Genomic DNA, 12,343 nt, shown 5'->3' with positions numbered 1-12,343 from the left:
AGTGGGAACAGGATTCACCCAGTTCTTCGCTCCTCCTTTCCTCTCCCCCCGCCCCCCAACTCCCACCCCGGAACCAGAGCAAGCAGCATGGCTGAAAGTGGCCGCTGGAGGTCGCCGTGGCCGTGCGACACCACCAACCTGGCCGAAATGAAGAACCTTTGAAAGCTTCGCTTTGGAGGTTGGCCTGAATGCTTTAATCTTAGCCCCCGGGGACAAAAATGTCTTCACGTGTCTCTGTTTATAGAACATTGGAACTTTTACTACAGCTGGTAAATTCCAGCGAAACAGGAACCTTGCCCGTGTTCACTCCTTTAACTCCAGGATCTAGAACAGCGTCTACAACCTAGCAGATGCTTAGTATTTTGTAAATGAATACTGAACTCTTCCAGGACAATGATTGTACTTTACTCACTCCTAGCATTTACTATAGGTTTTGATGATCACAAGGGTTTCAGTATTTGTTCAGTGCTCTATCACAGGCTTCCTAGAGTGCAGAATTTAATTCTGCACATCCCTTTCCCAAATCAGTGGGAAAAGGAAGTCAGGAGGCTACACGCAGGTAATAATACCATGTTTTCCCAAAAGCAGATATCAGATCCAAATCTTCTATAGAATTGAATCTATTGTATGTGGGAAAGATGAAGATGGTATCAAGCCCTAGATAATAGAGGCAGGATAGCTGTGGTCAGTATGATGGAGAGACCAGATTGGATTCTAGGCAGGGATTGAACCCTGTCATAAGAAAGGAAAGTTTTCTCTACTAAAAGCCAGAAACCAGCACCATCCCTCAGCACCCTTTCAAAAGCGAGACTAGGATCTCCTTGGTCTCCAGGAGCTGGTAAAAATACAGACAGTGACACCAGATGGCAGCTATAGATTTGTTAAAGTTTATTTCCTCTGAGTCTCTGGGGAGGCAGCAGGGATGTAAGGCGAAGTGGCAGTAGCTGCAGGGGCCTGAGCAGAGCTGGTGCTGGGAAGGGCCGGCATGGGCAGGATGAAGAGGAGATTTAAATATCCAGGATTGAAAGCCAGCTAATGGGTCTCCTTCATCTGTCTTTGGATTTTGTGCAGCATCTCCTGCATCCGCCGCAGCTGGAACAGGCACACCGATCAAAATAGGGCCTTTTAGAGAGTCCTATAGTGTTAACTAAGTGCCCCCAAGCTCTAATCCTTGAGCCAGGGCCATGGTAGTCCAGAAGTGTGATGGAGACCCTGGTTAGAACCATTAAACCACAAGTCCAGGACCCAGATAGAAATACTGAGGTTTATAATAAGCAGGGACCACCCCCAGGCTATCAACCCCTACTACCCCACACTGCTCTCACCTCCTCATCTTTCTCTCGGATCAGCCTCTCAGTTTCTGGATCTGTCCCTGATGGGACAGCAGGGATGGGGAAGTCAGTACCACTCTCCCGAGTCAGTTTGCTGAGGGGAAGGGGAAGGGGAAAGGAGGGTTGGTAAGGCTAGGGGGCTAGGGGGACCCCAGCACCTGCTTGGATTGAGCTCAGGGTCTGTAGAAGAACAAAGGAAGGGCTTGGTCTCACCCAAGGCTGTGCTTGGGATCACCCCTTGCCAGCTCTGTCCTGGCTTCTGGTCATACTTGCGATTCCTTTCTTTTACTACCAGGCGGGTCATGCTCTGGATGCACTGTGCCCGGTAGTTCTCATAATGTGTCTCCCGTGTCACATCCTTCAGGTCCTGCATGTGAGTACGCACCAGCATTGTCCTCAGCTTCACAAAGTCGCAGTGTCCTGGGTTTTCCACTGCACAGCAAAGCTAGGGGTCAACCAGGACCAGAGGGAGAGCCACTGAGGGCAAGGAGATACCCAGGTCACAAGCTAAGTGCTTTACCTTCCACGATGCCCCAGGGGTAGAGACGGCCCCGAACTCGCCGCCCTCTGGCCTCTACCACAGTGTTGCTGCCAATTACAGCAAATGGGATGCTTTCCTGGAAGAAGTTAAGGGTGCCTTGTCAACACTCCTCATTTCACCTGTTCCTTTATCTTCTCTGCTTCATTCTAGAAAACCAGTGTGCTCTCCCACCCCTTAGATAGAATTCCACTTCCCTCTTGTGCCCAGAAGAAACAAGATGGAAAGGGATACCCTGGGGTAGCCCCACCTTGAGGGCTTGGTCCTGTAATTTGAAGTCCTCATCCTCATCAGAGTCACAGTCTGGGAACTGATAGACCTTGATTCCAAAGCGCTCTATCTCCTCTCGGATCTGGCAAACACAGGAGGGGCCACAGTTCTGAGGACCCCATCCTCTCCAGAAGCCCAGCTGCTCCCCTCCCCCGACCAGCTTCCCTCACTTTGCGTTTCTTGCGCTCCACTTCAGGAGGGGTCAGTGTGTCCGCCTTAGCCAAGATAGGCACGATGTTGACTCGCTGATGCAGGGCCTTCATGAATTCAACATCCAATGGCCGGAGCCTGGGGGACAGGAATCTGTGACCGCCTGCTAGTGGCAGCCCTGCCCTGGTGCTCCCAGCCTGTTCCCTTGGCAGCACCTGGTAGTGTTGGGAGCCTCAGGCTCAGACCATACCCGTGGCCAAAGGGTGAGATGAAGTACAGGCAGCAGTGCACCCTGTTGTCTTGAATATTCTTGCGGTTCAGGCCACTCTCATCTCGGAAATACTGCTCAAACTGCTGATCGATGTATTCTGCCACAGGCTTCCAGCTGGGGAAGGGACAGACAAGCAGAGAAACTGTGGGAGTGGGGGTTGCCTCATGAGCTCTGGGACTACAGAGCAGCCCACACCCTGAGCAGTGTTTTCAAGACTCTGTTATTCCTTGGCTTGCTTTACTACATCTTCAGGGAGGTCCCTGGGTAGGACAGGGGTGCACCTGACATGTCCCAATAGTCTGATGAGAAGAAACGAGCCCAGATGACCAAACAAACCAATAAGAATAAGGTGCCTGCAGGTGAACACCAATGGGAAGCCAGGGGAGCCCTCAGTCAGGTTCACAGTCCAGCCTCAGAACCTTTATTCATGTGGCTCTACTCTCTCTTCTACCTCTCTAAACCTACCCTTCTACAAAGGCTCCTTCCAGTGTACATCTATGTATCCGTTCTCTCCTTCTCTCCACCACACTGTAAATGTGTATATATATATATATATATACAAATAAATACTTGGCCTCTGACTCATCTGTGTGCCTGCCGCTACACAGTCTGACCTATTTATTAACTTAATTGACACACGTTAGAGAACTGCTGCCCCCTCCCACTCTTCCCACCCCTGCTGCCACTAGACTATAAGCCTCTCAATGACAGGATGATTCATACTCGTTCTGTATTCCTTAAAATTCCCAGCACTGGCTGGACACCTAGTATATGCTCAATAAACTTCTACTGGTTGACTATATAAGTCTATGTGGAGGTGCACTGTATACTGTGACGTGCCAAGCAAATGAAATGATTATTCTTATGGAAGGAAGGAGAGGTAAGTAGATTGGCTGAAGGAGAGCATGATACTTGCTACAAGTAGGAACCAGGTACTGGTTTGGGTAGTTTCATGGCAAGCCCAGTGTGCTGAGGCATATATCGAGAGTAGAAAGGAGGCCACCTCGATCCATCAGGAATATTTACATCAGGAAACCATGTACCATGTGCCAGTGCAGTGCTGTGGCAAGAATATAAGAAGAAATGGCCCTTCCCTCAACGCTAAGACTCTGAGGCTGAAGCTGAACAAGTGTGCTGAGCTGAAAATCATATGTTTTAATGATAAAGCCTGTGATGAGGATTCAGAGCACAGAAAGGTAAGAGTCTGATGAGTCTGTGAGGCAATTACCCAGGGTCAGCTTCTGGGCGTGCAAACTGTGCAATTAGCACCAGGCCCCAATCTCAGAAAGGCCTATGCTTGGTTTGCTTCTCTGCTGTGGCTATCTTGAAATTCTTAATCATTTTAAGCAAGGGGCCCTGCATTTACATTTTGCACTGGTGCTGTAATTATAGTGAGTATAATGTAAATAGCCCTTTAATTTAGGGTTTTTTAATGTTTATTTATTTATTTTGAGAGAGAGAGAGAGAGAGAGAGAGAGAGAATTCCAAGCAGGCTCAGCACTGTCAGCACAGAGCCCAACACAGGGCTCAATCTCAGGAATCATGAGATCATGGCCTGAGCTTAAATCAGGAGTTGGACACTTAACCAACCAAGCCACCTGGGTCCCCTACCTTAGTTGTTAATGCACATTCACATGCATCATTCTGAGAGATTTTCAGATCAACTAGATAAGATGGTAAGTGCCTGTATGCTTCAACTGAAGAAACAGGACTGCAGTCATTTGCTCAAGACCATGCAGTTACTAAATGCTGAACCAAGATCTGAACTCTTGGGCTAGTCACCTAACACCCCGTGCCTAACTTCTTCATCAAGGGCACCACCTTTTCTCCTGTCTTTATCATTCATCCTCCTTCTCATCTACTCATTTAGGTCTGACCATTATCTAAGTATCCTTCCAGTTTCTGAAAAAATAAAGCCAAGGATGATGGGGTATGTGGCAAAGTAACCTCTTCTTCTGAAAGGTAGCCTAGAGGATGCCTGGAATTTAAACAAAGTTCAACCCATTTTTTCCCCTTCGCATCCTCTTTCTCCTTCTCACTGCCTCCTCAGTGCACGCTCATCCCTTTAATAAAACTTGTATGTGGCACCTAAAATGCTGCTGGTGAAAGAAAAGGAAGGAGGGGAGGTGGTGTTTATTGAGCCCCTGCTAGATGTCCAGCCCTGTGCTACATGTTTTCATATGTGTTTGCTTTTTTGAGACTCTTCTTTCTTATCTTGTGTCTTCACCCCCATTATCAAATTATAGGTCAGAGTCAGAAAGTACATTAGAGATCATCTATTCCCAGATAAAAAAAAGATGTGCTATATAAACACAATAGAGTATTACTCAGCAGTCAAAAAGAATGAAATCTTGCCATTTGCAACTACATGGATGGAATTAGAGTATATTATACTATACAAAACTATTCAGCCAGAAAAAGACAAATATCATATGACTTCACTCATGTGGAATTTAAGATACAAAACAAATGAACATAAGGGAAGGGAAGCAAAACATAAGAGACTCTTAAATATAGAGAACAAACAGGGTTGGCTGGAGGGGTTGTGGGTGGGGGGATGGGCCAAATGGGCAAGGAATACACTTGCTGGAATGAGCCCTGGGTGTTATACATAGGGGAGGAATCACTGGAATCTTCTCCTGAAATCGTTATTGCACTATATGCTAACTAACTTGGATATAAATTAAAAATAAATAAATAAATAGGAAAAAATAAACAAACAAAAAGATCATCTATTCCCACCCTATCCTTCTTACTTCAGCTCCCCAGTAAGGGGTGGTGGCATACGCAAAAGTGATAAACTTTCCTCCTGATAATTTTGGCCATGTCTGTGCTTATGTGTGCACGTGTGTGTGTGTGTGTGTGTGTGTGTGGTGTGATGGGAAGGGGACAGCTGGGGCTGTGTTTGACATACCACTCTGTGTTGTTGACTGCATCGCCAAAACCTGGTGTGTCCACAATGGTGAGCCGCAGCCTCACACCCTTCTCTTCTATGTCAACTGCATGTTTAGTGATCTCCACAGTTTGCATGATCCGCTCTGGAGAAGGGGGAAACTGAGGCCAGGGCAAGGGCAAGGGCCTGCCCAGTCAGAACAAACCACCCACCCCCAATCAGCTTTGCTGCCCAGACTGCCTCGTCCACACTGCCCCCCCCTTCCCACCCCAGGCTGCCTGGGGGCCTGTTCTCTGGGAACCAGCAAGGAGCTCATTTCCCAACACAGGAAATGCCGGTGGCTGTTGGCTCTGGCCCCAGCCTCTTCTCTGCTCCCGGCTCTTTTCTTGGATTCCTGGAATCCTTTGGGGGTCAGAGACTCACTCAGAGAGCAGGATTCTGGTCCCTGCCCTGCTTCGGCACCCAAATCTTTAGGGAGCTGGCTGGTGGGCTGCCAGGCTAGATAGGCCTACGGAGAGATGCTGTCAAGTCCCTCTAGGAAGCCATGGTTTCCTGTAGGCTGGGGAAGGCCCCTGCCCCCAGGCTCTGGTGTGAGTTTGATTTCCCAAGTCAAGTCTGCATGCCAGTCTCCATGCCCCTCTCCTTGCCTTACCTTCAGCACTGAGGAGTTTCCGGTCACGGTACAGATCAGTGAGGAAGAGACTATTGACAAGAGTGGATTTCCCCAGGCCAGACTCTCCTGACAGGGGAGAGAGAACAGAAGATAAGATCTATAGCCAAGAGGCAACCCCACCAGAACAAGGTGTGTAGGGAGCTGCTTGTTTATCAAATTGGGAAGAGACTAACCAAACCACAGCATTTTAGGGCAGGAAGGGAGCAGAGAGAACAGCTTGTCTAGCCTTCTTATTTGAATGAGGCTCAGCGAGGGTAAGACATTGCCCAAGGTCACACAGAAAAGGGCAAACATTAGAAAACTGTTGGTCAGGTGTTCTTTGTACCATTTCAACGCCCCTCTACCCCACAACCCCCACATATACACTTTTGGCCACCCATGGCTCCTGGCTGCTTTGTAAAACTGCATGGCCACTGGCTGCTTTTTCCTTCCTTACCCATACCCCCTCCCCACATATATATCATCCCCACCTGAAACACCCCCCGCCTAGCCCAGCCCTTCCCCACCTCTACCTGCCACCATGAGGGTAAAGTCAAAGCCTTTCTTCACAGACTTTCGGTGAACTTGATTGGGGAGGGTCGCAAAGCCCACATACTCCTTGTCATCCTAATGGACAGGAAGGCAGAGTGTGTCAGAGTGAGAGGCAGGAGGAGTCCCAGGACCCAACACCTTCTCCCTCCCTCCTTTGCCCCAGCCTTAGAGGAGCAGTGTCAGACTCCTTTGAGGCCCCATCTGGGGCCACCGGCTGGGCTCCTGTCCCTGCTAATAGTCAGTTTCCAATGCACCTGGGGACCAACACCACAGAACTGGGGCTGACACTAGACAGGAGAGGCCCCAGCTCAACACACACACATGCATATGTGCACGCCTATACACACACATGCACATACATGCACAGACACTCGGGATCTCTCTGCTCCCCCCCGGGTCTTCCAGCACCAGCCCACTGAAAGGCAAAGGCAGGGCTGGAGGCTCTACCTCAGAGGAGTCATAGGGATCAAGCTTGCCCCATGGGCTGCGGGGACGGGCTGAGGGACTGAGAGGGGCTGAGGCAGAGAAGTACTGCTGGCTCTCAGAGGGCTGGGGGCACGAGGGGGGTCTGAACTCCAGGTCATCCTGATAGAGGTCCGGGGCCTGGGGCTTTGGCTCCAGGACTTGGGGCCTGGACACCCAGGTCTTGGCCTCTGGTTGGTGGCAGCTCTCGCTTCCTGGGAAATCCTTCACGAACTTGTTCAGTTCTGCATCATCCGTGTCCTCCAGGAAGCGCTTGATCTGGGGGGTTGGAGGGTCGGGTGGGGTGAGGTGGGATGAGGTGGATGGGTAGGTGGCATGAAGGGAAGAATGGAGGAGGAAGACCAGAGAAGGCGAGAGGGAGAGAGGAAAGCGCGTGCTGTTAGAAGGGAAAGAAACTGCACTAGCAGCTAAGCCAGAGGAAGTGCTTACCATCCCTCCCTCACCTGCTCACGTGCCTCCCCAGCTAAGATCCCAGGAAAGGCCCTGGAGTCCTAGAGCTGCCCCGGACAGCCCCCAGAGTCCTAACAACTGCTCTTGGGATCAGAGTAGCTCCAGTCCCGATGTTCCCTCTCGACAGGGTGTCTGCCACCCTGCCCTTCCTGGGGGTCTGGCCAACCCAGAGGCCAGGGGTTGCCCTAAAGACCAGGAAGTCAGACTGAATAAGGGGGAGCAACAGAGGCATTAGAGCTGAGAGGAGGATATGGGCTCAGGATTCAAGGACAGTGCAGAGAGTCAGTCAGAATGGGACAGGGGCAGGAGGGACACAGGGAGGGGAGGGACCTGCCAGCCCCAGGTAAATCAAGAGCCAACAGGGGCTCTGTGCCTCCTGTCACTGCAGGTCACTGAGATCTAGGACCAAGGTGCAGACTCTACTGGGGGTGCTCACTCCCCAGGACTTGGTGCCCAGAGCTCAGTACAGCTGACCTGACACCTCTGCATATTTCAGACACCATGCCACACCAGCGCCTGCAGCTACGCCCCGGGAGACTAGGGTAAACCCACAAGTGGATGCTGAATGCAGGATGAAAGGGATCTGGAAGGGACCCAGTGAGGGAGGACGGGAGGACACTAGGCTGCTGACAGCCGCTAACAGTGAGGAACATATAGGAGGCAGCACCCATCGGTTCTCACTTGCCCCTCTGCCTGGAGTAAGCTCCAGCCAGTGGTGCAGGAGGGGATCTGGCCCGAGCAGTGAACCACAGGCATGGTAGACAAAGAATGGCTCCTCTGTAGAGACCTATTCCACCCCATCTCCCAACCTGGAAGAGAGGCCACTTCCCCCAACTTCTGCCGCCAACTCTAGACCCTAAAACTTCCTCTCTCCTTTGGGGGCCAGTCCCCTTGTGGAGTGCCTGGCAGTGCTGGGCTCAGCTCTGCCTCATAATATCCACATGCCACCTCCAGACAATGGACAAGGGCTGGCTTCAGAGGCTGACTCACTCCCTGGGGATTGGCCAAGCCTGTGGGGGCTACCCCAGACCACTGTGGAGTCCCGGTCAGGATGGAGGGAGGTAAGATGGCCACAGCCTTCTGCAGGTTCCCATTTTACAAAGCGAAGAACTGAGGGAGGCAGACATGCATAGTGCCAGGTTTATGCGAGAGGGAGGGGATTGAGAGGCTACAGGGAAAAGTCCCCTAAGAACTACTCCTAGGCTGTGGCCTCTCAAGTCCCCACACCTGCTTATAGCCATCGTCTTGAGGGCTTGCCTGGACAGAGGGGAGGAAAGAAGCCCTTTAGACTGAAACTGGAACCAGCATGTGGGGCTTAGTGACCAAAAGAGGGTGTCCTGAAGCAAGGCTGCCCTAACAGGCTTTTCTCACCCATAGTGTTTGTGGGGTCTCGTGGAGCAACTGTACCTCCCAGTTTCTTTGTTGTCTCAGGATAATGATTAATTGTGCCCCTTTTCACTCTCAAAAGTGTCCCAGCTTGGACTATTAATTATATGCAACAGAGAAGGGATGGGGCTGAGGGGGGTGGGGTGCAGCAGGTCCTGTTTTCTGGCAGCTAGAGTCTGGGGAATTCCAGGAAATCCTGCCTCTCTGCATGACCCCACAGTGACCCAGAAGTCAGTCGGGCTGGAAGAGAGAAGACCGTGTTCCACCTGGTTTCCCCAGGGACACAGCAGAGGGGCAGCAGTTAAAGGAGAAAGGAAGGTCCGGATGGGGACCCTACCATCCAGTGTTCCAAAAGTCACCAGGAACTCAGCATCATTCTCGCTGCCAGTCCTGGCTGCCTGTCAGCAGGAAGCAGCCCACAGAGGCCCTAGACAGGGAATCAGGACACTAGGCTCCTCCTCACCTGCTGTCTGTCCTTCCTCACCCCCAGCTCTGACAGTGACCAAAGCATTTTTTGACTTTGAGCCCCAATCTCAGTCAAGGCAGGGGGAAGACAGGTCAGATCCCCCCATCTCCCAGGGTAGCACCTTACCCCAGCTTCGGTCCTGTCCTCAGGGACAGGACTGCCTTGCCATCCCAGTGAACGGTCCATGTCCCACGCTTCAGATACCCTGTCGGCAAGCTCTAGGTCTAATTTTATCTCCTAGGAAAAGTTGCTCACACACAGAAACAGCCCGGTCTTGATGCTCTTGTAATCCAGCTTCCTGGCTTGCTCCTTTCCCTTTCTTTTGGACACCCCCCCCCCCCGCCCCGTCTCTATCAGGGGCCAAAACAGCCTGTGGAATGTCATTCCCCACCCCCTCCTCCTCCCTTTCCCTTGGCTCCTACCCTCCAAGGACAGCTCAGCTGCAGCAGGATCCCTCAGTCTCTCTGCAGTCCCCTCCTACTCTGATTGGCTGTCCCATGACGTCTGCCCGCTGCCTACCCCGGTGGGCACAGCACCAGCCTCCCGAGTCTGTCTGCAGCACAGGCTCTTAATCCACCTCGCCTCTCCTGTCACTCCCAAGGAAACACCAAGGCCTGCCAGAGGGTCCTGAGCTGTCCCAAGGTGACCTGGCCCATCAGTACATGGGGACAGCCACCCAGGAGACTCCACTGCCAAAGACCCCAATTTCTTTCACCTTAACTTTAAGCAGTGCTGAAGTAGGGTAGGATGTCCTATAATCCCCTGGAAATATGTTCTCATGGGAACGACCCTGCTTTTCTCCCCAAGCGTCCCTTTGTGTTTTCCACTGTATTGAGACATCTGCCCCTAGATCTCCCTGCAGAGTCCCAGCCACAGGGGGACTCCTCCCACCCTAGGATACCTGACCTCTGACTCATGGGGACCCATATCACTTCCATCACCCCACTGCTTCCAGAGAGTCAATGGAGGAGTTGCTAGCACTCACTCTCTGAGGGGGCAAAGGGAGGCTGGCATCCCAGAGGCTTCAGAGTTGCCAGTTAGGTGGGAGACAAATTGAAGGGCTTGGCTGGGAGGGTGCAGATGGAGCGCCTGACTAGGAGTCAGGAGGCCAGTGTTTCTGGTTTGGCCAGAACTTTGCGATTTTTAATATTGTCTTAATTTCAGGCCTCTAATGTCCAGTTGTGAATGGCCCTTCCTTGCCTCCCAGGAAGGCTGGGGAGAGATAACTCAAGCTGTTTTGAAGCTGAGGAGAGAAGGTACATCTCAAGTCACAGGACGGTTATTAACGCTGGCCTATCATTCTTTTCCCTTGCAAACTAAAACCCCCTAGGGATCCCAGGCTGGGGAGCTCTCCCCACTGTACCCACTAACCTCCACAGTAGCTGGGACACTGATCTCCTTTCACAGAGGAGAAATGTATTTCCCCTTATAGAGGAGTCTGACTTGACACGAACCAGTCAGCCAAAGAACCTGGCCTAAGAGACCTAAAGCTGAGTACTCTGGTGAGGGTGGGGATGTCTTTTAATTAGAGGGTGGCTTCAGCCAAGTTGAAAGCACCAAGACCTCAGCTGAACTCAACTTAGTGTGTGGCAGAAAAGCCCCTCTTGGTCCCTGCTGGGCTTGGCAATGGCAACAGTCAGTTCTCCCCAGGCTTCTATCACTGGAACAGTCAGTGTGACCGTACCCATGTGGAGGGAAGTGGGGCAGGGATAAAGACCAGCACCACTGGGTCTCTTCCAGAATCTCCCCCTCTGGGGAAGGTCACAGAGTCACCAAGACTTCCTAGCCAAGGCTTGGGCCTCAGCCTGGACACAGCTTGAAAGACAAAAGCCCAAAAGGCTGGCCTTTCCAGACCTGGAAGCTTCTGATTCCATGGGACCCAGGGAGTTCCCTTCTGGAGGCTGCCCACAGCCAACATCCTGCCCCACAGGCTGGTCATGGATCTCCTCCTACTGTAAACAGCCTGTGCCTCCGAGTGCAGCGGGCAAAGGCTGGGGGGCTTCCAACCTGAGAGGAGAGGCTGGCATGAGGCCTGGAGGCACTGGCACCCAGCAAAATGTGTTTGTGGCAGGCTCTGGCAAGGATGGCAGAAGAGTTGGCACCCTTACAGTCAGACATCAAAACTTCCTACCTGGGGGCATCCAGGAGGCTGACTGGGGTTAGTCTCTCTCCTCCCACTACAGGCAGGTGGCAGAAATGAGTTCCCCCACCCCCACCACCGCAGAGAGACCTGGTTTGGGGTAGTGTAGGACAAGCAGGAGGAAGCTTCCCCATGGGTCCTGTCTCAGAGGCAGTGAGGTATAGATGATCCCACTGGCAGGATGGTAGGCTAGGCTTCCCTCTTTCAGGGGTCCCTGGGCAGAGGGCGCTGTGGGAAGAGCCAGGAGCTGCCCTTTGCCAGGCTGCGGGAAGGAGGGCCCAAACGTCTCACCATCACTCTCAGAGTCAGGCAGTATTTGTAGGCCTCCTCTGTATGTTTTCCCAAGGAAGTTGGTGCTGCCCCTGTGCCCGGGGTAGGTGAGTGAGGAGAGGTCATCCAGGTAACAGTTCACCCAAGCAAGGGCGTGGGGGACCCTCAGCTCCGCGTGTCGCTGATGCGCCTTCCCCAGCCCAACAAGCGCGTCTCTGCCGGCGGACCCCCCCCACCTCCCCTCAGCACCGACCCACCCCTCGGTCCAAAAACGCGGACAGCACCCCGGCTCTCAGGGGCCGCTCCGTCGCTGTTGGGATTAGAGGGAGAAACTTGGAAGCGGCGACGCAGCGCCGTCCACCAGCAGTGCCCGCCTGTGCCCGTAGCTAGAGACAGCACCTCCCGCCCGGCACAGCCGGGGCTGCTGTGCGGCGGGTCCCCGCGGAGCCGCTGGGAGCAGCGGGCCCTGCGCGCCCCGGCCCTGCCCCGCG

The 12,343-nt window shown here is 52.6% G+C and overlaps 1 protein-coding gene across 7 annotated transcripts in view; it reads right to left on the bottom strand.

Moving 5' to 3' along the window:
* Nucleotides 1–864: 864 nt before the first annotated feature.
* The window catches only part of SEPTIN4 (septin 4), a 22,915-nt gene continuing 11,436 nt past the window's right edge, over nt 865–12,343 (bottom strand). For 2 of the 7 annotated variants that reach the window (XM_029928311.1, XM_029928316.1), the window contains 11 exons: nt 7,105–7,398; nt 6,639–6,732; nt 6,106–6,192; nt 5,475–5,598; nt 2,540–2,674; nt 2,310–2,427; nt 2,120–2,221; nt 1,852–1,948; nt 1,601–1,763; nt 1,326–1,425; nt 865–1,092 (listed from right to left, as the gene is read on the bottom strand). In XM_029928311.1, coding sequence (XP_029784171.1) covers nt 1,033–1,092; nt 1,326–1,425; nt 1,601–1,763; nt 1,852–1,948; nt 2,120–2,221; nt 2,310–2,427; nt 2,540–2,674; nt 5,475–5,598; nt 6,106–6,192; nt 6,639–6,732; nt 7,105–7,398 — 1,374 coding nt within the window. In that variant the 3' untranslated portion in view covers nt 865–1,032. The other 5 variants (XM_029928315.1, XM_029928317.1, XM_029928318.1 and 2 more) reach the window with 5 other exon arrangements.

This window comes from Suricata suricatta, chromosome 17, assembly GCF_006229205.1.
Source record: "Suricata suricatta isolate VVHF042 chromosome 17, meerkat_22Aug2017_6uvM2_HiC, whole genome shotgun sequence".
NCBI classification, from domain to species: Eukaryota; Metazoa; Chordata; class Mammalia; order Carnivora; family Herpestidae; genus Suricata; species Suricata suricatta.
Note: the sequence above shows the minus strand (reverse complement) of the source record. Positions and strands in the feature narration are given on the sequence as shown.